General features: G+C 34.0%; 1 protein-coding gene across 2 annotated transcripts in view; it reads right to left on the reverse strand.

Annotated features, from left to right (window-relative positions):
- The window catches only part of gpc5c (glypican 5c), a 167431-nt gene that overhangs the window by 52781 nt on the left and 93826 nt on the right, over window positions 1–20824 (reverse strand). For both annotated transcript variants that reach the window (XM_073849542.1, XM_073849541.1), the window contains one exon: window positions 17435–17555. In XM_073849542.1, coding sequence (XP_073705643.1) covers window positions 17435–17555 — 121 coding nt within the window. The remainder of the gene's footprint in view (window positions 1–17434; window positions 17556–20824) is intronic.

The raw sequence follows: 20824 nt of genomic DNA on the forward strand, positions 1-20824 counted from the left end.
TTTTAGATTTGTTTGTAACAATGCAAAGATCTTTACTGTTGCTTTTGTTTAATTTAATCTGTCTTTACTAATTACAAATATTTTTAAAAATAATAATAAATATGACCTTTTTTTAACAAAAATCAAATTTTGCTTAAAGAAATCCATCTTGTTTAAAAGAAGTTCTATTTACTCCAAAATGAGGAAAAAAAACAAGCAAACAAACTATCAAACTAACAAAAACTAACTAAAGTGTGTTCTGTTTATTGCCACTTCGCACAGTGCTGGTGTGGACAGCGAACAGAAAAATCATCTGACAGATTAAAAGAATCACAAACGATGAGAAAAAAAGTCATGAAATCCAATCTGACCATTTCTAATGCCCAAATATAATTTTAATCGGATTTCAAACCAGACACAGATGTGATTTGGATCAGGCTTGTAAACATCCGATTTCATGTGTGTTTGGTTTTTTATTTTGACTACAAAACAAACCAGGCTTGAGTCAGTAAATTTAAGAAAACACAGCAATTTGCTGCCTGTCTGAATGAAGCTAATGTAAGAAGTTTATACGTCCAGTTTTTAAATGATTATCTCATAGTTCGTGTGCTAAAATAAGTCATCTGCAAGCTCAGAGAAGTTCACAGACTGGATGCCTGAGGACGGAAATAACGTCTCTCTTTTCCACTGCGGACTCATCCAAAGACAAATCAGGTACTTAAGTCTGTAAAAGTTTTCAATGCACCAACTCCCAAAAATATAAACACACACAGGTCCAGTGGAATGCACAAGATCAAATTCCTTCCCATGTGCCTTAAACGTCTATTTACTGCAAAGCCTGAGTTGCCAGAGTGACCGATCCTGTGGTAAGAGCAGGTCGAGGTGTGTGTGTGTGTGTGTGTGTGTGTTACTGGCTAATAGCTCATGCTGCTTTGTTGAACAAACCCCAGCAGGGCTCAAGAAAACACATTCCAGGAGTTAATGACCAAAATGAGGGTAAAATATTGCATATTTACCTCACACTGGCATCCAGAGAGAGAGAGAGAGAGAGAGAGAGAGAGAGAGAGAGAGAGGTGAAAAAGTAAGAGAAACAGACAGAAGGAGGGAGAGAGAAAGTGATCGGGTTTATAAATCTGTGTGAGAGCAGGACAATAGCTCACTAGAGAGCTGACAAACATGCAAGAAGACATTCTTAAGACATTAAAGGGCAACAGAGCAGCAGTGTATGTATGTGAGGCCAAGCTTTCTTTCTCACGACTCCCTGAAGAGGGTTTCTGCTGCTAGGTTGAGCTCTGCGCTCTCATTATCTCTCACACACACACACACACACACACACACACACACACATACACTGGCAGTGTGTGTAGTTGACAGTCCCACCCTCACTGAGCCAGACTCTAGCACCTCATGATGACCAGAACAAGAGACTGCTGACAGAAAGATGGAAAGAGACAGACAAATGTGACAGAAAGAGAAAAAGACAAGCAGAAAAGTGAGACATGCACTATTGTTCAATAGCTCGAGGTCATTTCAAATAATCGCTTTCATTCGTCAAGAATCCTGGACAAAAATGTAAGCAGCACAGCTGTTTTTAACATTGATATTAATAATGTTTCTTGAGCAGCAAATCAACATATTAGAATGATTTCTGAAGGATCATGTGACACTGAAGACTGGAGTAATGGTGCTGAAAATTCAGCTTCGCATCACAGGAGGAAATCACATTTTAATCCAGATAAATAATCCAGATATTTTGAATAATAATACAATATTTCTCAATATTACTGTTTTTACAGTAGGCTATTCTTGATCAAGTTAATTCAGCATTAGCAGAAGACCTTACAAAATCTTACAAAAACTTTAGAAATCTTACCAGCCCCAAACTTTTGAATGGCAGTGTATGTGAAGAAAGTCAAGGAAGTGTGAAAGACAGAGTGTGAGAAACTGTGTTATTTTTCTAATCGATTTTTAGTACGTTTTTATTATTATTATTATTATTATTATTATTTTACATGTGTGTTTGCCATTTATTGATTTATTTTAGTTATTATACCTTTAAATTTTATTTTATTTTATTTATGTTGAATTTATTTTCAAAAAGAGATTCAGAAAGAAAGAAAGAAAGACCTTACAAAATCTTACAAATCTTACCAGCCCCAAACTTTTGAATGGCAGTGTATGTGAAGAAAGTCAAGTCAAGACGATCAAAAAAGTAAAGAAATGGTGTTATTTTTTTACATTTACATTTTCAGTTTGAATTTTTAAAATTATTTTTATTTTATTTATTTTATTGTTTAATTTATTATTAGTTTTAGGGTTTATTTCCAGTTAGTCATTTTAATGTTTTAACATTACCCATTTTTTTTGTTTATGTTTTTATCAAATATTTATATTTTATTTCAGCTTTAGTTCAATTAAAAACTGTTTTTAAAAGTTTTAGGTTTAGCTAAAAAAAAGTAAGCCAGTTGTAAAAAAAAAAAAAGTTAAAAAAGACATTAAGTTTTTTTTATTGATTTTTTTTTTGTAATTTAGCACAAATGTGCTTTTGACATTTTTTTTTTTATTATAATTTTTTTCAGTTTTAGTAAATTTACAGTCATTTTAATGCTTCAACTTGCCAAGGCAACATTATTCATTTTCATTTATTTTGTGTTCTTCATCAAATATTTATATGTATATGTTTCAATTAACAATTGTTTAAAATAGTTTTTAGTTTTACTTAGTGCGAAAGAAAGAAAGTGCGAAAGAAAGAAAGAAAGAAAGTGCGAAAGAAAGAAAGAAAGAAAGAAAGAAAGAAAGAACAATAATTTTTATTTAGTTTACAATTTTCCTCAAATATTTATATTTTATTTCAGCTTTATTTCATTAGATTGAAAGAGAAAGTGCGAAAGGAAAAAGAAAGAAAGAAAGAAACTAAAATCGAGTAAAAGAAATACAGTAAAACAAGACTGAAAAAGAATGCGTGGAAGGGCAAAACATTTTCAGTTTGAATTTTTTTTTTTATTATAATTTTGTATAATTTTGTTATGTGCTTTATTTTATTTTTATTTGTACTATATTATTTTTTATATGGTTTTAGTTAACAATAATAAGCATGTCGGGAAAAATTAAAGGGAAAAGAACCAAAGTGTGAAAGAAAGAAAGAAAGAAAGCAAGAAAGAAAGAAAGAAAGAAAGAAAGAAAGAAAGAAAGAAAGAAAGAAAGAAACTGAAATTGAGTAAAAGAAATAGTGAAATAAGAGTGAAAAAGAAAGTGCAAAAGGAAGAACGAAAGAACGAAAACTGAAAGTGAGTGAAAGAAATACACAGTGAAATTAGAGTGAAAGAGAAAGTGCAAAAGAAAAAAGAAACTGAAATGGAGTAAAAGAAATACAGTAAGACTGAAAAAGAATGTGCGGAAGGGCAAAACATTCTCTGTTTGAATTTTTTTTATTAGAATTTTGTATAATTTTGTTATGTGCTGTATTTTATTTTTATTTGTACTATATTATTTTTTATATAGTTTTAGTTAACAGAAAGAAAGAAAGAAAGAAAGAAAGAAAGAAAGAAAGAAAGAAAGAAAGAATTTGAATTTGAAATGCTCTTTATTACAAAATCACATAAACAAGAACTCAAAAGAAAATCATCACCTCAACAAAAAAAAAAAAACTACAGGAAATGTGAAAAAACTAATTCACTTTCAATCACAGAACATAATGCTCCTTTAAAACACCATTTTTGTTCAAAAGACAGAAGATCATCCATAGCTTTGTAAAATTTAAAATCGATCAACACTCTAGATTTTACAAAAGCTGAAAACAAGACAGTAACATTTTGCCCAGGTTTCTGTTCAATCTTATTTTTCCTGCTACAATAAATAGCCAACTTAGCTTGACCCAGAATAAAATTCAGTAATTGGCAAGCAACACGTCTTTTTTGAGCATACTTAATGCCCAAAATAAAAATTTCCTTAGAAAACATTTCACTAAAACACTCAAAAATGTTCCCTAATACAGTAAATAAAAGAAAGAAAGAAAGAAAGAAAGAAAGAAAGAAAGAAAGAAAGAGAAAAGAAAGAAAGAAAGAAAAGGAAAGAAAAAGAAAGAAAGAAAGAAAGAAAGAAAGAAAAGGAAAGCAAAAAAGAAAGAAAGAAAGAAAGAAACAAAAGAAGAGAAAAAGAAAAAGAAAAACAAAGAAAACGAAAGGAAAGAAAGACAGAAAGGAAAAGGAAAGAAAGAAAGAAAGATAGAAAGAAACAAAGTAAAGGAAAGAAACAAAGAAAAAGAAAGAAAGAAAGAAAGAAAAAGAAAAAGAAAAAGAAAAAGAAAGAAAAGGAAAGAAAGACAGAAAGAAAGAAACAAAGAAAAAGAAAGAAAGAAAGAAAGAAAGAAAGAAAGAGACAGGGGGAGTGACAAACAGGAGTGTGCACATCATTATGAAGGCCACAGAATGCCCTCTGCTTCTTTCGGCTACATTCTTTTGCTCTGAGCTTCACGTCTCCAGGACAAACAGAGCTCGGCGTCTGGCGTGGCACAGCGCTCATGTCATTGACCTCCTCTCCTGAAGGAAAAGGGATTTCACAGACATTAGAGCGCCTGGCAAACACGCTCATATTTTCCGTGGACGCAGAGGACGTGCTGCTTAAATGGAGCCGTTAGGGAGTCGTGGATTCACACGTAGCACTATAAAACAACGTCCACTGGACAATATAATGAACATGATAAAACTGTGTAAGGAGCGATCTGTGAGCCATCAGGCATGTGATCAAACTAGACAACCATCTGAGAATCACAGAGAATAAAGACGTACGAATTGAACCAGAATAATGAGACAAAGTGAGACTATAGAGAGAGAGGAGATGGTATGAGAAGAGGTAAGATGCAATGAGGTTGCAAGAGGAGAGAAAAACGATTATAAGAGACTAGAGGACAGGAAGAGGTCATCCATCCTGTTGTGGAAGCAGAGGATTCTGTTCTGTTTGCATGTTTGTGTGATTCAAGGTTTGCCGTCCAGAACATCACGACTTTACAAAACAGAGTGAGACATCAGATGTCCATCTAAATGCTTTTGATTCCATTTACAGCCACACAGACATTACATAACGCAATAAGCCACAAGAGGCCATGGATAACACTAATACTTCTATGTAATGAGGTTTTTGACTTCTGAGATACAAAAATGAAGTTATAACATGGTATAATGAGAGTATCAGTGTTCAAATAAATGATTAAAAGGGTCATCGGATGCCCATTTTCCACAAGTTCATATGATTCTTTAAGGTCTTAATGAAAAGTCTATAATATACTTTGGTTAAAAAAATCTTAGTAGTGTAAAAAACACCCTTTTACCTTGTCAAAATCAGCTCTGCAAAAAATCAACTAATTTTTTTTTTCCCTTTAAATGCAAATGAGTTCTGCTCACCCTGCCCCTCTCTGATGTGGGATTATGAGCCGTAATGTTTACTTTAGCCGCACAAGCACATTATTAATAAAAGGTCGTTTGCAAAGATGCAGAAAAATCATTATACTCACTTCTGCTGTGGGTGAAGTTGCATCAGGAACGATTCACACGAACATAGACACATATGTAGATCGGGATCGGTGCTTTTCTTTTTAAAAACAAAAGTAATGCTATCCTCTGCGTCTTCAGCGGCTCAGATGTCGGGAATAAATGACTACTGCTATGATCATTATTCAATCCAACAACAGAACACCTCAATCGCTCAATCTGAGACATTCTTGTCTTCCCCTGCACCTGAGTCGACACAATGGCGATCAGAGTCGGACTGTTTCAGCTCGGTGAGGGCGGGTCTAAGGTAAGGCACTCATGTCAATCAACTATCGTGGGAGCGGCCTCTGTCTGTGTGTTGTCACACCGACAAGAAGCTGAGAATGACCTGATTTTAAAAAGGGGATATTACTTTTAAAGATTAAAAAATACCACTGGGTGGATTTTTATCATTGTAGGGTTGGTTGTGTACACAAACTGCCAACACATATTAATGTTCAAACAACATGTAAAAGTTAGTTTTGCATCCGATGACCCCTTTAAATGTACTAATATAATACTTTTTTATATTATATCATCTATTGGTTCTGAATATGATTCATCTAATCAGAATTTAAAGCTGCAAAGGTTCTTTTAAAGCAGTTTGACTAAATAAACAACATCTTTGAATTCAATGATCACAGGAAATGCCAGAGAGAAAAAAGACAATTCTTCATAGATTAAATTAATACCACATTTACATTTATTTCTGTTCATTTAGCAGAAGCTTTTATCTAAAGTGGCTTGCAAATGAGTTGACCAGGCCAGCACAGGCTACAACAGACGTGTCAGAGCAAAACATGCATTAGTTATTTAAGTGCTCACAGATTTGAAACACTCACAGCTCGATGTTAAAGCAATAAGCCACGAGAGGCCATGCGTTTCAAGAGGTTTACTACAGTTAAAGAGCGCTGTTAGGCATGATGCATCACAGCACAATGATTTTATCAATCAACAGTGTAATTTGTTTAAAGATAAAGATATTGAAACATTTTTCAAGCACACTTAATAATTCTTACCACATTAGCATATACTGTAGCATAAATGTCACTAATTTGGTTAGATTAATGCTCAAAATAAACAATTAAAAAAAAACAGCTAATTGTATTAGAAAAATAACATTAATTCAAGAAATATTCTTAATTAGTTGAGAATATACTCAAATATTTAGTTCAGACTCTTGTGATTTTATTATTTCTATGAAAATGAATGAATATCACTAGTTATCCCTCCACCCAAACGCAAGTAAAAATGCTGAAAGACATCTATTAAATGTTTAAAACTAGGGATTGTAAATGTAATAAATGGCTATAGTATATAGTATATATATATATATATATATACTAATTTTGAATCAGAAATTGCAAAAACTTAGCATTTTATAGACATATCAGTACTGGTAAAAGCATAAAAACACAAATGTGCTTTTCCAGTCAATTTTTCTTAAGAAACTTACATGTTTTTAATGTACAAGACAACAAAATACAATTTAAAAATATATATTTTTTTGGAAAATAATTGATTAAACTTACATTCACTGACAACATTAATCGCAATAAACAATTATTTCCCTCAGCTTACCAACTAGTAACATATTACTGTAGATACACTTTGCAAATAAAACAAACATTACTAAACTATGTTTTACAAGAAAATACTATTTTATTTTTTCTACATGCATTAAGAGCTGGGGGTGAAAACCTTTTGGAATTTGAAGATCAGGGTAATTTAATTAATTTTGTCTTCTGGGAAACATGTAAGTATCTTCTGTAGCTTCTAAAGGGCAGTACTAAATGAAAGAAATATGTTATTTAGGCAAAATGTGAAAAATGTACACATCATCATTCTGTTCAAAAGTTTACACCCCTGGCTCTTAATGCATTATTTTTCCTTCTGAAGCATCAGTGATCATTTGAACCTTCTGTAATAGTTGCAAATGAGTCCCTCTATTGTTCACAGTGTTAAAAGATTGATCTCAAAGCCATATAGTGTTCAAATACACAAAAAATGCTGAAAAACCACTGAATTTGTGGGACCTGAAGGATTTTTCTAAAGAACACAGTATTAAAAATCAAGCAACTATTATTTTCTCTTGTGGACTATATGTAAACGTCTTTTATATGAAATATCTTATTCAGGTCAGTAATAAATAAACAATAAGCATTCATGATCCCTTTTATTTTGGTCAAATAATTTACATTTTGCAGATTCTGCAAGGTGTATGTAAACTTTTGACCTCAACTGTATTTGTCGTTATAAAATTCACTAGTAATTTCTGAGTAACAACTGTTCTAAAGTAAATCCTACACCACATTATTTCAGTGTATATGCTGTTTAGAAGCTACTCTGCTCATTAACATGAATTCAACTGATGTGTATTTACTGATGTCCATGTATCAATCACAGTACAGTGCCACTGAACGTAGCTCTTTTAATCACTGTTTTATCTTCACATCACTGTTGTTGATATTATGCCTAAAGTGAACTCGGATGTGTTCAGATACATGACGGGCAGTGCTGAGCTCTTTACAGAGCTGTAGATCTATCTACCTACTTCAAACAGTGTTCTGTTCTCCCTGAGGCTTCAGACAAGAGACGAGCCTTTGATACAGAACATCACTATACCGCGGTCACACACACCTGATACCCTGCTAGCAGAGAAGGGACTGTTAAGAAAAAAATACAGGACAAGATTTAATGATCAATTCAATACACACAGTTGACCCCAATCAGACAAATGACTGAAACAATTAAAAATAAGCACAAATGTAGTCTATATGACTCTTTCAATAGATTCCAAGTGAAGATACTTACAGTATGTCACAAAAGTGAGTACACCCCTCACATTTCAGCAACCATTTTAGTATATCTTCTCAAGGGACTATACTATAGAAATTAAACTTGGATATATTTTAGAGCAGTCAATGTGCAGCTTGTATAGCAGTACAGATTTATTGTACCCCTGAAAATTACTCAACATACAGCCATTATTGTTAAAATAGCTGGCAACAAAAGTGAGTACACCCTAAGTGAACTTGTCCAAAGTGTCGATGTAATGTGTTAGCACCATTGTTATCTGGCACTGCCTTAATTATCCTGGGCATAGAATTGACCAGATGCCCCACAGGTGCTTAATAGCGTTCAGGTCTGGAGACATACTTGGCCACTCCATCACCTTCAGCTTCCTCAGCAAGGCAGTTGTCATCTTGGTGGAGTGTTTGGAATCGTTATCATGTTGGAAAACTGCCGTTCGGCCTAGTTTCTGGAGCGAAGGCATCATGTTCTGCTTCAGAATGTACAGTACATAATGGAATCCATGTTTCTCTCAATGAACTGCAGCTCCCCAGTACCAGCAGCACTCAAGCAGCTCCAGACCACGATGCTACCACCACACATGCTGGACACCATCTGAGCCAAACAAGTTTATCTTATAGTCTCATAGTAATTCATGCTTTTGGACAGGTTGTCTTCAGCAAACTGTTTGCAGGCTTTCTTGTGAACAAGCTTCAGATAAGGCCCCCTTATGGGACGACGCCTTTGCAAACCGACTTGTTGCAGTGTGCAGTGTATGCTCTGAGCACTGACAAGCTGACCTTCTACTACTGCAACCCTTAAAGCAATGCTGGCAGCACTCATACATCTGTTTTTTGAAGCCAGGTTCTGCACCTGACGCACAGAATGTGTGCTCAACTTCATTGATCGACCCTTGCAAGGCCTGTTCCAAATGGAACCCATCTTGGAAAACCTCTGTATGACCCTGACCACTGTAGTGTAACTTGGTTTAAGGGTGTTACTGAACCTCTAATAGCCTTGGCCATCTTTGTGGAGAGCAACAATTTTAATTCTCAAATCCTCAGAGAGTTCTTTGGTATGTGATGCCATGTTGAACATCCGGTCAGTATGAGAGAATAGTACTTAAAGCACCTAATTTTAACTGCTCTAATACAAGATACACAACTTTGTATGGTCCTGTCAAGCAGACAAAAACATAAACATGATGAATAGGACATGTGGCTTTGCATGGTTAAACAACATATTGCTGTTATCACTTAGGGTGTACTCACTTTTGTTGCCAACTATTTTGAATAGCCGTATTTTGAGTTATTTTCAGAGGACAGTAAATCTCTATTGCTATACAAGCTGCACATTGGCTACTCTAAAATATATACACGTTTAATTTCTATAGTATTGTCCCTTGAGACGACACACTAAAAGGTTGCTGAAATGTGAGGGGTGTACTCACTTTTGTGAGATACTGTACATTTAGGAACAGACCAATATTGAAGATATTCACAAAAAAAAACACTTTCATTGCTCTAAAATGCCTAATTTTGATGCTTATAATTTGAAAATGTTGATAGTAAAATTTTTAATAATGACTGTTTCTCTCACAAAGATATCCATGGAACATTTTTATGGTGGTTTTATGAGTATTTTTGGAGCTTTGCAGTCCCTGGTCACCACTTACTTTCATTGTTTGGAAAGAAGCAGCTCATTAAATTATTCCTTTCATGTTCCACGGCAGAAAAGAATAAGTCATACCGGTTTGGAACAGCATGAGAGTGAAACACTTACGACATAATTTTCATATTTGGGTGAACTATTCATTTTACTGATGGAAAATCCACCCAAATGTACTGGTAGTCCAAACACGATTTTCTGTAATGCAGTAAATCAGACTTCCTGTACAGCAGGTGTTAGAGAACAGTAGTGCCGCAGGTCAACACAAGCCCGTTCTGATACTCAAAAAGTGTAAAGCTCTCCTCCCTATAGTCCACATTGACACTCATGAGTGCAATGACATGCTGTATGAGTGCTGAAAAACACACAAACACACACCCGAGCACAGAGATGCTATTGTGTCTCCACACCCAAAAGCAGCTGTGCTGCTGGCCTGTCCTCCAGATTCCTGTCGAGAATATTTACGGGGAATTAGACGTATTTATTGAGCTTTAACGGGAGGGGTGGGCCACCGGTGACCTGAACTACAGGCATCACACCACGGCTGGGTTGTTTCATGTCTAATTTAACATCCACAGAGGAAATCTGAGATTGCACTGCAATTTTTTACACACATTACATACATTATATACAATATGCATTACTGATTATTTAAACATTTCTTGAACTTATAGTACATTAAAAAGTAAAAATATAAATAAAACAATTTTGTGAAAAATTTCATGTGGAACTGTCAATATTACATGGAATTTTGCCTCTCAATGCATCTGTTTTTAATGAAGATCAGATATTTAAAAATATTTCAAACTATTTTGTTACACAGATACTTAGCAGATAGAACATATTTAGGAAATCTTATTTGTTTGTTAGTAGATTAGGAATCACTATCATCAGTACTGAACCAGAATCATTTGTGACACTTTGTTGCTTTGCCAAATATGCAGGATTTCAGAAACATTTGAATGTATAAAACTGTAATCTGCTGTGACTGAAACAATCTGAATTGCTAGTTCTCCAGACGGCAATTTCCTGCATTTAAGCAATAAATTGCAATGTTACAAACAATGACTGCAGCCAGGAATGAGCTTTAACTGTGAGCTAAGGTGGAGACCAGCCCATCTGAGATGAATCTGGATTGAAGGTCTCCAGACATTCTGCTATGTTCACAAACAAATTAGTTTGGGTGGATCCCACCTCTTCAACAGCTATCCAGAAATATCAAAGTGAGGGAAGCAACATTAGGCAAAAGTCACAAATGGTCAACGTCAAAGTTGTACGGGTAAAAGTTGTTTTCACGCTCATACAACTGTTTGGGTCAAAACCAGACTTCAGCTGAATGTACTGTGATTACCACTGTGAGTATCAGTGTCAACTGTTAACTACTGTAACTAGACAGAGAAGAGTTGTAAAAAAATGGAAAACAACTGCATTACACCTGTTTATCACATCGAATGGCACTTTTTCACAATTTTCTATCACAAATGCAACACAAGACATTTAAAGAATACGTCATTAATAATTGCTTGGAATGGCACCAAAAGAGTAAAAGAATTTGCAGCAAAAAAAAAGCGAGAAGGAAAGCACAAAAAAGCAAAACTGCAAAAGAAAAGGCAAAAGAAACAGAGCAAAAGAAAGAAGCTAAAGCAAAAGTCAAAGACAAAAAGAGCAAAAAAAAAAAAAGAACCCAAAACAGAGCAAACAAGGAAGCAAAAGAAAAAACAGTGATTGAGCGAGCAAAAGAAAGAAAAAGTGCTAAAGAGAAATAAAGTGTGAAAATGCAAAAAAAAAAAAAAAAATGCAGAAGTGCGAAACAAAGTGTGAAAGAAAAAGAAAGCGAAAAGGTAAAATAAGAGTGAAGGAGAATGTGTGAAAAGGTGTGAAAGAAAGTGTGAAAGAAAAAGAAAACAGTGAAATGGAGTGAGATAAATACACATTGAAATAAGAGTGAAAGAGAAAGTGTGAAAGAAAGATTGAAAGAAAGAAAGAAAAACTGTGTAATAAGAGTGAAAGAGAAAGTGCAACAGTGTGAAAGAAAGAAAGAAATACACACTGAAATAAGAGTGAAAGAGAAAGTGCGAAAAAGTTTTATTATGTATACATATACACAAAGTGTGAAAAAGTGTGAAAGAAAGAAAACAGTGGAATGGAGTAAAGGAAAAAAGTTTGAAGGTGCAAAAGAAGCAAGTGTGATAAAGAAAGTGTGATAAAGTTCAAAAGGTGCAAAAGAAAAAGAGCGAAAAAAGAAGGGAAGAAAGAAAAAAGTCAAATGGAGTGAAAGAAATACACAGCGAAATTAAAGTGAAAGAAAATTTGAGAAAACTACACAGTGAAATAAGAAAGTGAAAGTGCAAAAAAGTGCCAAAGCAAGAAAGTGCGAAGGCAAGAAAGAAAGAAAGAAATAGTGAAATAATAGTGAAAAAAATGTGCAAAAGAAAGTGCAAAAGAAAGATATGAAATTCAGTGAAAGAAATACACAGTAAAATAAGAGTAAAAATGAAAGTGTGAAAGTGTGACAGAAAGAAAGAAAGAAAGAAAGAAAGAAAGAAAGAAAGAAAGAAAGAAAGAAAGAAAGAAAGAAAGAAAGAAAGAAACTAAAATGGAGTAAAAGAAATACACGGTGACATAAGAGGAAACAAAAAAGTGCAAAAGAAAGAAATTAGAAAGAAAGCAAGAAAGAAAGGAAGGTCATGTGGCAGAGCGAGAGAGCTGGACAGACTGTTGCCACACAGAGCCTCGGGGGATTCTGGGAAAATCATCTTTTATTCTGAAAGTCTTTGAGTGTCCGGCCTGCTATTAGCATGACAAAAACAGCTCTTTGCCATCCAAAATGGCCTGTTTTCTGAACCTCTGCTCCTTTCAACGCTCTCGTTCTCTCTGTGTCACTCTCTCAGTATCTTTAACCACATATTTCCCCATGCAAACCTCCAAAGTACACAGGATCAATATTTCCATTCTCTTTCTCTGCGCTGAGACTGTAACACAGCAGATTCCTCTGGTGGTTTTTTAGTATTCATAATGGGAATAGGAAATGAAATATTTCTGTTGAGAAATTCTCTCACTATATGAGGAAAAAGAAATGCATAACTTTATCAGGGTGAAACAGGGGTGAAGATGAGATAGACACAACAGAATTGTTATGCTTTTCCGTTATCAGTAATTTTCTATGAATGATTTCATTTCTCTGTTAGTTTAAAGGCAAGTTGGAAATAAGTGCTTAGATAGCGGATATTACAAAAATCAATAATGGAATGGGAACAGTCAAACCCAGAACAACTTAATAAAATATTATCATTCAATAAATAAATAAATATGTAAAATACAAATATTGAAAAAAAAATTACCGCTTCAATAAAAAAAAAAAAAAAAACACTATGTAACTCAAATGAAAATCAATGCATAAACGCTTTTATTTGAATTGGATTCAATCTGAATTATAATACAAATAATCCAGTTCATCAAACTTATTACGACACGCACTACTAGTCAAAAGTTTTTGAACAGTAGGATTTTTTAACATTTTTAAAAAAAGTCTCTTTTAATCACTAAGCCTGCATTTATTTGATCCAAAATACAGCAAAGGCAGTAATATTGTGAAATATTTTTTACAATTTAAAATAACTGCTTTCTATTTAAATATTTTTTTAAATGTAATTTATTTCTGTGATCAAAACTTCATTACTCCAGTCTTCAGTGTCACATGATCCGTCAGAAATCATTCTAATATGCTGATTTGCTGTTCATGAAACATTTTTTATTATTATTACATTTTTTCAGGATATTTTGATGTATAGAAAGATCCAAAGATCAGCATTCATCTGAAGTAAAAATCTTTTATAACATTATACACTATACCATTTAAAAGTCAGTATATTTTTTATTTGGCAAGGATGCTTTAAATTGATCAAAAGTGATAATAAAGACATTTGTAATGATACAAAAGATTTATTTTTCAGATAAATGCTGTTCTTCTGAACTTTCTATTTATCAAAGAAAAAAAAACTACTCTAATAATAAATGTTTTTGAGCAGCAAATCAATATTAGAATGATTTCTGAAGGATAATGTGACTGGAGTAAATATGCAAAAAAAACAAAAAAAATAGCTTTGAAATCACAGGAATAAATTACATTTTAAAATATATTCAAATAGAAAAAAGTTATTTTTACTGTTTTGCTGTACTTTGAAGCAAATAAATGCAGGCTTGGTGAGCAGAAGAAACTTCTTTAAAAAACATCAAAAATATTTTTGTTCAAAAACTTTTGACTGGTATCATAGATGGATTTGTCATGCGAGTTAAAGCCACTGTGTGTACAGTATGCTTGTGTATTAGGCCATGATGTTCTCACTATTATTTACTGATGCCACAGTTCACAAGGCAGTCAGATGACTCGGTTAGGTCAGTCCGCACAGATTCAATCTACAGCCCCTGCCAGTTCTCATTTCTTCTCTTTAATTCTTTACTTCCCATCAGAATCAGCTTAACTTCCACTTGTGACAACTCCCTTCCTCCACAGCCAAAGCTGTTAAACACATCATTTCAAAGTCTGTACTGGGTGTCGTTAATTAGGTGGAAGTTACGTCTGTTAGTTAATTTTTGAAGAACATCAGGATCAGTTTGATGAGCTTTGAATTTGTATTCACATCCGAAAAAGAACCATCTGCCCTTGTTTTCTGCCACACCGTTAATGCACGAATGCTCCATCAGGTCTATCAGAATGAGCACAAACAACAACAGGAAAACGTTTCTGAAGACATCAGCACATTTCTTCAGAATGCCTGCAGCGGGCCGACAACACTGTCTGATATGATTAGCGTTGGGAAATAAGTGTTGGAAGATATAATAAACAATGCTGTTGCTCTGATTTGTAATAACTGATCAGATGTTTTATTTGGGGATGCGCCGATGTATCAGCCACCGATATTTATCTACATTTAAGTGAAAATGAATGGCAGGTAGGCTAATATGCAGCTTTTTGTGTGAAACCAGCAGAAATGGCATGATAGTGTAGAACATGGATTCACACAAGGTCACATCACACACCCTAAGTGCGTCTGTGAACGGAGAAAAAAATAATAAAACTATATAGGCTACATAAAAAGGAATACAGTGGTGTGAAAAAGTGTTGGCCCCCTTTTGGCCCACTCATCTTGGCAGAATTGTTGCAATTGTCAGGCACATTGGAGGGTTTCCGAGCATGAACCGCCTTTTTAAGGTCATGCCACAGCATCTCAATAGGATTCAGGTCAGGACTTTGACTAGGCCACTCCAAAGTCTTCATTTTGTTTTTCTTCAGCCATTCAGCCATTCAGCCATTCACGAGCAGATGGCCGGATGTTGTCCTTCAGGATTTTTTGGTAGACAGCAGAATTCATGGTTCCATTTATCACAGCAAGTCTTCCAGGTCCATAAGCAGCAAAACAGCCCCAGACCATAACACTACCACCACCATATTTTACTGTTGGTATGATGTTCTTTTTCTGAAATGCTTTGTTAGTTTTATGCCAGATGTAATGGGACACACACCTTCCAAAAAGTTCAACTTTTGTCTCGTCAGTCCACAGAGTATTTTCCCAAAAGTCTTGGGGATCATCAAGATGTGTTCTGGCAAAACTGAGATGAGCCTTTATGTTCTTTTGCTCAGCAGCGGTTTTCGTCTTGGAACTCTGCCATGCAGGCCATTTTTGCCCAGTCTCTTTCTTATGGTGGAGTCATGAACACTGACCTTAACTGAGACAAGAGAGGCCTGCAAGTAGATGTTGTTGTGGGGTCTTTTGTGACTTCTTGGATGAGTCGTCGCTACACTCTTGGAGTAATTTTGGTCGACCGGCCACTCCTGGGAAGGTTCACCGCTGTTCCATGTTTTCGAAATTTGTGTATAATGGCTCTCGCTGTGGTTCGCTGGAGTCCCAAAGCTTTAGAAATGGCTTTATAACCTTTTCCAGACTGATCTCAATACTTTCTTTCTCATTTGTTCCTGAATTTCTCTGGATCTCAACATGATGTGTAGCTTTTGAGGATCTTTTGGTCTACTTCACGCTGTCAGGCAGTTCGTATTTAAGTGATTTCTTGATTGGAACAGGTGTGGCAGTAATCAGGCCTGGGTGTGGCTAGAGAAACTGAACTCAGGTGTGATAAACCACAGTTTTAACAGGGAGGGGGGTAACAGGGCCATGTGGGTTTGGATTTTTTTCCCCTTCATTAAAAAACTGCATGTTGTGTTTACTTGTGTTATCTTTGATTAATATTTAAATTTGTTTGATGATCTGAAACATTAAAGTGTGACAAACATGCAAAAAGATAAAAAAATCAGGAAGGGGGCCAACACTTTTTCACACCACTGTATATAGGCCCACACACCAAATATACACTGCAAAAAATGCTTTTCTTTCTTAAATGTTTTGTCTTGTTTCCAGCTAAAATATCTAAAAATTCTTAAATCAAGAAGGATTTTATAGACAAGTAAAACATATTTTCTTGTCTTAAGTAAAAAAACAAGTCAAAATTAAGTGCATTTTTGCTTAAAACAAGCAAAATAATAAAAATAAAATTAATCTTGTTTTCGGTTTGAAATTAGATTTTTTTTTGCTTATCCCACTGGCAAGTTATTTTGCTTGTCTTAAGCAAAAACTCACTTCATTTTGACCAGTTTTTTTCTGAAAACAAGAAAATAATTTTTACTTGTCTAGAAAATCCTTATGGCTGAAAACAAGACAAAAAATGTAAGTAAGAAAAATAAATTTCAGTGTATTTCACTTAAATCATTAACAGATAAACAAAACAAAAATGCTGCAAACATTTTGAAATATCTTGAAAAAAATACTTCAATTACTGCAATTGTTACTGATATTTTGACTAATATGTGACCCTGGACCACAAAACCAGTCATAAGGTTAAATTTTACAAAACTGAGATGTATTCATCATATGAAAGCTCAATAAATAAGCGTTCTATTGATGTATGGTTTGTTAGGATAGGACAATATTTGGCCGAGATTTGAAAATCTGGAATCTGAGGATGCAAAAAAATCTAAATACTGAGAAAATCACCTTTAAAGTTGTCCAAATTAGGTTCTTAACAATGCATAAATACATAATTACTAATCAAAAATTGCATTTTGATATATTTACAGTAGGTATTTTACAAAAAATCTTCATGAAACATGATCTTTACTTAATTTCCTAATGATTTTTGGCATAAAAGAAAAATCTATAATTTTGACCCATGCAATGTGTTTTTGGCTATTGCTACAAACATACCCCAGCGACTTAAGACTGGTTTTGTGGTCCAGGGTCACATATCGGTACCGGTATCAGCATCGGAATCAAAATCAGCCAATACTTGTTTGTTAAAATCAGTATCGGTATCGGCCAAAAATACTATCGGTGCATCCCTGATTTTATTTTTAGGTGAACTATCCCTTTAAGATGTAACAGATGTGTGCAATAGTGTCACCAAATGATATTCCTTACCACGTTGAAGAGTTCGAGTTTGTTTTTAACATCCATAAGCAGAGGGTCAACACCTCTCACCCTTACTTCTGGATTCTGTCTTTGAGCATGAACTCCATTGCCCACCACTCTTGCATTATAACTGAGAGAAAGAAAGAGAAAAAGACAAAAAACATTAAGAGATCAGTTGTTATTTACACCATGAACCCCCATTAGAAAATCAACTTTTGGCTCCCTTGGAAGCTTAAATCTTCAATCTACTGTTTGGCTTTACCATGACATGGACGGCATTCTGTCCTGACAGCTTAAAAGATCAATACGGCTTGGACTTCTAGATCCCCTGACAGAAATGAGACATTATAAAGTCTAATTGTTGGTGTGTGTGCTGTGGGAAGGGAGGGGAGGATATATTTGAGAGTATTGATGAGACAGTGGATGAGAAAACACGACTTTGGAATAATAATAGAGAAGATAGCCTGTAACTGAGGGTTAGAAATGAGGCTAATTAGAGTCTTGTAGGAAACCATAGAGAAATGTGACTGAACTGTTTACATTCTACAAGACCAGATGAGAGAACTCTTATTAGCAGAGAATATTGCTAATTGTCAAATGAGGAAGATGAAAAGAAAGTCTAAATGTGAGGAGCAATAAACAGAATGATTCATTCTGAGGAAAAGTGAATGGTACAGAAAGTAGGACTTATAGTGGAGATAACAGGAAAGGTTTGAGAATACATGATTAAGGTGAGACCAAAGGGAGGATTAAAGAGAGAAAGATATGAGAAGAGAAAGTCAGAAAGCAAGACAAAGAAGAAGAAAGGATGACCTAAGCTGAAACTGGGGTGCTAGAGCTGACTAAGGAATGAGAATAAAGTAGATTGTGCTTTTTGAAGTGTTTTGTGGCTGAAGGTTTGTGTTAAGGTTAAGATTATCCCTGAAGATCTACTGTATGTTGAGGTTTGTTCTTCTTGTTGGGGTCTATTGTTCCTGAAGGTTTGAGGTCAGAGTTGTCATTGTTTTTTTTTTTTGTTTTTTTTTTTCATTTGTTTTTGGGTGTTTTTCCTTTTTATGATTGGAATGTGTCAAGAAGAAAAAAGCGAAGTGGGGCTGGGAAAGATCCCTGAGCTGGGATTCGAACCCGGGACGCCCTTTTAACGCAGCTGCCTCACGATGCATGGCCACAAGGTCATTGATGCAGATGAGAGTTGTTATTGTTAATTAAAATTAAAACAATTAAAAATCTTAAAAAAGATTAAAGCTGATGTACTACATTTACTAAAACTGAACATAAAAATAAATAATTAAATAAACACATTAATTAATTAAAGCTAAACAGAAATGTAATAAATAGCACAAAACACAACTACTACATTTAAAATTATAACTGAAAATATAAAAAAAAGTTAATAATAATTACTATAATAGTATTTAAATAATAATACAACACTTGTTGACATCCATTGTTTTTGAGGGTTTGAATTGTTACTATTAACTAAAACAAAAATGATTACAATTTATTTTTCGCAATCAAAATAAAGTTTAAATAAAATATGAATATTAGAATAAAAACTTAAAAACATGGCCTTGGCAATTATCAGCTTTATTTATTTTTTAAAGAAGTTTATACTCATCAAAGCATTAATTTGATCAAAAGATTAAGAAAATTATATATGATTATTAGAAAAACAATTGTACAGTAATATTGTAAAATAATTTTCTAAGTGAATATAATATATGTTGTGTAACAAAACTGAATATTTTGTTGGAACCTGTGATACTTTTTTCAGCATTCTTTAATAAATAAATAAATAAATAAAAACAGCATTTATTTAAAATAGAAATATTTTGTAACAATATACACTATTATTTAATAGTTTGTGGTCAGAAAATGATTTAATTTGTTTTTCTTCTTTTTTTTTTTAAATAAATTAATATTTTTATTCACCAAGGATGACCAACTGATAAAAAATGAAAGTGACGACTTATATTGTTAAAAAAGTACTATATTTTGAATAAATGTTGTTCTTTTTAACATTTATTCATCATAGAATCCTGAAAAAATATTAAGCAGCACAACTGTTTCCAACACTGATAATAAAAAGTAATAAATCAGCATATTAGAATGCTTTCTGAAGGATCATGTGACACTTAAGACTGGAGTGATGGCTGATGAAAATTCAGGTTTGCATCACAGAAATGAATTCGGTTTTAAAATATATTAAGATACAAAACCATTATTTTAAACTGTTATAATATTTCACAATATTAAAAAAAAATTCTGTATTTTTCGATGTTTCAGTTAAAGCATTAAAATGGCTAAAGCCAGAATTAAAATACAAAATTAAACTGATAAAAAAATACCAAAAGTGCATAAAATTACTAAAATAAATTAAAATTAAAACTAATAATTTAGAAATAAAACCTTGTTTGATGTACACTGTTCCTGAGGCTTTGCATCGAGGTACATTTTTCTTGTGGGTCTGTGTTGAAAAATGTTATTCTTGAGGGTTTGTATTGAGACTGAGGAATGTTGTTCTTGAAGGCTTGTACTGAAGTTGCGGTACATTGTTCTTAAGGGTTTGCTTTGAGGCACATTGTTTCTGAGGGTCTGTTGTTCTTGAGGGTATCTGTTGATAAACGACGATCCTGAGGGTTCGTGTTGAGGTGCACTGAAGTACATTTTGACTCTGCGATAAACTGAGGCTGAATTTGTGCATTGTCAATTTGGGAGCTGTGTTTGAAGAACAGACTAAGGGATAAACTGAAGTGCTGAGTGGGCAGACACATTTATTCCTGGCACCTCTGGGTCCTGGAACAGTAGCTACTGCACTAATGAAGCGTCCATTCAGGACTGAATTACTGCAATGGACAAGTCACCGGGTGAAAGGAGGAGCAGAAGAGAGAGGAGTTATTAGGTGGAGAGGAAAAAAAATCAAGTGATAAAAAAAGAAGAATTATCAGTTCATAAAAGAAAGTTAACTGCTTTCCCAAATGTCCTAAAGACCTGCACACATACACACACACATGAGCCATCTAATTATAAGAGCAGTACACCTTTTTTCTTTCTCTTATCATGCTGTTCCCCAAAAAATTGCCAGTATTATTTCTGAAAGCGTGAATTTTCAACCCACACACTAAAAATACATTATTCATTGCCCAATTTTTAGATGTGATGCAAACACAAACAGAATAAATTCTGTATGCATATGGGTTGCGTGTGTAGCTGTGAACATTAACTGAATTTTGTGTGGGTGCTATTTTTTCAAACATTGGATTATAGCAATAAATATGATTAAAATATTTTCTAATGCATGAAATTAACCTATGTTGTGGTCTACCTCCACACAAACTAACACTAAAGTGTCTTTCCCAAGGGCACAATGGAGGTTGCTCATGAATCATCCCTACAACT

This window comes from Garra rufa, chromosome 10 (assembly GCF_049309525.1).
Source record: "Garra rufa chromosome 10, GarRuf1.0, whole genome shotgun sequence".
In the NCBI taxonomy this organism is placed as follows: domain Eukaryota; kingdom Metazoa; phylum Chordata; class Actinopteri; order Cypriniformes; family Cyprinidae; genus Garra; species Garra rufa.